The 3,682-nt window shown below is 53.6% G+C and overlaps 1 protein-coding gene across 1 annotated transcript; it reads left to right on the top strand.

Annotated features, from left to right (window-relative positions):
* The first annotated feature begins 2,857 nt into the window (after positions 1 to 2,857).
* On the top strand, positions 2,858 to 3,448 carry LOC122649758. The gene has a single exon (XM_043843002.1). It carries the CDS (start codon positions 2,858 to 2,860, stop codon positions 3,446 to 3,448), a length of 591 nt encoding a protein of 196 aa, XP_043698937.1.
* Positions 3,449 to 3,682: the final 234 nt, after the last annotated feature.

The raw sequence follows: 3,682 nt of genomic DNA, 5'->3' as shown, positions 1-3,682 counted from the left end.
GGAAAATGTAGGAAGTGGAGAGAGATGGTGTTTCATGGAGGTCTTGTGCGGAGGGAGTGACCAATAGACCTATTTGCAAGGGATCATAGTCCTAGTTTTTTCCCTCCTCATTGGGTGATGGAATTCTCATTTAGAATGTTTCGCTTTCTAAGGGGAATAAAGTTTCGACACACCCCTAGCTGAGGGGTGTCTGTGAGAGATAGAGAAAGAGAGAGAATGAAAGGGCATTATGATCAAGTGAAAAAGTATAAGATAAGAAAAATGAGTTTGTACTTTTAAGAGTAATTATGAGTTATGATATGATAGGATTATGATACACACACACACACAAAACTAATAGAGCATTTGATGTGTCATAAAATCCCCCAACCAACCAAAAGCTACCACGTAAACGTACTGGAACTGAATCCGAGGCCGAGGCCGAGCACTGAAGCCGAGGCCGAGCACTGAAGCCTAGGCCGAGGCCTAGCACTGAAGCCGAGGCCTAGCATTGAAGCCGAGGCCGAGGCCGAGATCGAACACTGAAGCCGAGGCCGAGGCCGAGCTCGCACAAGTCAGCCGAGGCCGAGGCCGAGCACTGAGACCGAGGTTGAGGCCAAGCACTGAAGCCGAGGTCGAGCATTGAAGCCGAGGCCGAGATCAAGCATTAAAGCCGAGGCCAAGCTCGCACAAGTCAGCCAGGGTCGAGGCCGAGCACTGAAGCCGAGGCCAAACATTGAAGCCGAGGCCGAGACCGAGCACTAAAGCCGAGGCCAAGCACTGAAGCCGAAGCCAAGGCCGAGCTCACACAAGTCAGCCTGGGCTGAGGCCGAGCTCTGAGCAGAGCTCACACAAGTCAGCCATAAACTCCTGACCGAGCATACACAGGACATCCTAGGCCGAGCTAACTGTCGAGACCGACCTAACAGGCCGACCTCTCAAACCGACCTCCCAGGCCGGGTGCCTGCCAAGACCGACCTACTAGGCTGACCTCCTAGGCCGAGCCCTCCTCCACAGAGGCTACCATAGTGCCCCACCGGGGATCGCGGGGCCACGTCAGCACATCCCGAGAATCACGGGATAAGGATCGAGCCACGATCCCAGCACAATACGAAATCAAAATTTATATGGACTCTTACCTTAATAAGAGTCCGACACCAAAAATAGCTCTCCACTCCGCTCTACGCGAGAGAGCCTTCCAAAAGAAGGACTCCTACCATACTAGGACTCTCCCAACCGCCTCATCTCATCCTCACTCTATAAATACCCAGGTATGGAGCACCATTCATCATCTGGCTTTTTACTAAGCAGTTACGCTGTTGCATTGGAGACCTGACTTGAGCATCGGAGAGTCCTAGGCCGGAGCCACACCGGTTCTCTTGTGCTCATCGCTTGGTTTTTACAGGTTCATCCGTAGGCGAACCGGGCATCGGAGGTTTTCACACGCAACAGATTTGGCACCGTCTGTGGGAACGACATCAGCAAGTCGTTGTCGTTTCTACCAACCTCAAGAGCAGCAACAATGGTGCACACGAGATCAGGTCGACATAGCTCAACCTCTCGAGGAGATGAGTTGCAACCTAATAGGCAGGCGAGACAATCGCCACCCCCGGAGACGTCGCCGCAAGGGGGGCCAGGAAGACCCCCACGAGGGGGAGGTGCTTCGCGCAATGCGGGTACCGCTGTCAATCCCACTCCACCAGTGAACGGGGGCAATGGGGAAAATGTACTGGACGCAGCGGTGGTAGACCAAACTTAGGCCGAGCCGAATGGGCTGAACTTGCCGCCGCCACCACTTTTGCCAGAGAGTTTGGATCCTGAAGGGTCGGCGAATAATCGACAGGTCATGGATTTGTAATTGCAGATGCTTCAAACTAACGAGATGTTGCGCACCTTCATGACCCCGATGGCTCAGGGCGGGCTAATGGGTCAGCCACAGGTCACGCCCCCGCGGGCACCCGCGCGTGAAATAGAAGATCCACGACAGCACGGTGATCGACAGAGGGCCGAGCTTAGCCGAGCCGCGTCATCCCATCCCTGAGGCCAAAGAACTCCACCTCCATGACTAAATGGGAGTAATCGGCGAGATGAGCGAGGACATCGTCGAAGCCCGAGGGCCGCAGAGGCCATCAAGCCAGCAGGGTCAGCTACGGGGAGATTGATCTTTTCTGGACGACTTGGTGACGGTGAAGGACAGAGGAGACACCAAGACCAACGTGAAGAGCCCCGAGTGCGACGCGCTACAAGGGAAGAAGAGGATTCTCGCCATAGCCCTCGGCGATGAAGCCCACTTCGCCGGAGAGATTTACAAAGGAGCCCACATGAGTCTGACCACAGAGATGACGGGCGCACTAGGAGAAGTGATGTTGGCCGGCCTCGTCAACACGAGCGAGAGGATCAGGTTGGCCGACCCCATTAGGATGAGCTGGCCGACCATAACGGCCGACTTCAGCAGGAAAAAGCGCAAGACCCCATCCGAGCTGAGGAACAAACTGGCCGAGCTCCAAAGTCTGAAATGGAGAAAAAGCTAAGGGAGCTGACCGAGCAAGTTGAAGGGCTTAAGAAACAAGCAACTCCGGATGCCTACTCACTGGTCGGGCGTCACCCCTATCCGCCTAAGATCATGACAACACCGCTTCCAGTAGGGTTCAAACCACCTCCCTTTGATCGGTATGATGGGACTACCGACCCGACCGACCACATCAACTACTTCAACGCAATGATGACCATGTACGGCGGGACTGAGATTGTTTCTTGCCGAGCTTTCCCCTCTTCCCTAAAGGGTGCGGCAACTTCTTAGTTCTCATGGCTACCGCCGAACTCTATTACAAGCTTTGCCCAACTTTACTGAGCCTTCATCACACGTTTCCAAAGTAGCATGAAGCATAAGAAGACGTCGGTGAACCTCCTCAGCGTGAAACAGAGGTTGAACGAGTTGATCCGATCGTACGTCTCCCGGTTCAATAAAGAATTCTTGGATGTTAGAGACCTGGATGAGGCCACAGCTCACACCGTAATGAGCGATGGACTTACACATGAAGACCTGATCAAGGACTTTGCTCGAAAGCCGACCAAAAGTATGGCCGAGCTCCTCAACAGGTGTAACGAGTTTGCGAACATAGAAGACGTTCTCCAAGCATGCAAGGGGAATGAAAACGAGGGAGAGAATAAAAGGTCAGCGACCGATGACCGAAGGGATGAAAAGCGGACCAAGACTGATCGTAGAGCCGAGAGCTCAGACCAAGCTCAGAGTCCCGAGTACACTCCCTTAAACAGGTCGCGGAAGGAAATTTTGATGCAAATTCAAGACGACGGGTACATACACCGACCTCGACCGATGCAAGCCGGGTCATCCCGAAACCCCAACAAGTACTGCCTATTCCATAAGGACGAAGGCCACGACACTGAGGAGTGCTACCAGTTGAAACGAGAAATCGAAGAGCTGATCAGAGCTGGGCACTTGCAGTGATACGTCAAGGGGAGCCGAGAAGAACATGGAAGTCGATGACCCGAAGACCACGATCAAAGGAAGCCAAAGCCGAGGTCTGAGAGCCGGAGGACCGAGCACGAAATGGACAAGGTCTGAGCCGAAAAGAAGGATGACGGATCCAGGCCGAACAATAAGAAAAGAGCTCCCATATACACCATCCTCGGAGGGCCCGAACATGAATCCACCCGAAAAGCCAAGGCGAATGCATGATTC

Source organism: Telopea speciosissima, chromosome 1 (assembly GCF_018873765.1).
Source record: "Telopea speciosissima isolate NSW1024214 ecotype Mountain lineage chromosome 1, Tspe_v1, whole genome shotgun sequence".
Classification (NCBI taxonomy): Eukaryota; Viridiplantae; Streptophyta; class Magnoliopsida; order Proteales; family Proteaceae; genus Telopea; species Telopea speciosissima.
The sequence above is the reverse complement of the archived record's forward strand: the minus strand, read 5'-3'. Positions and strand labels throughout refer to the sequence as shown.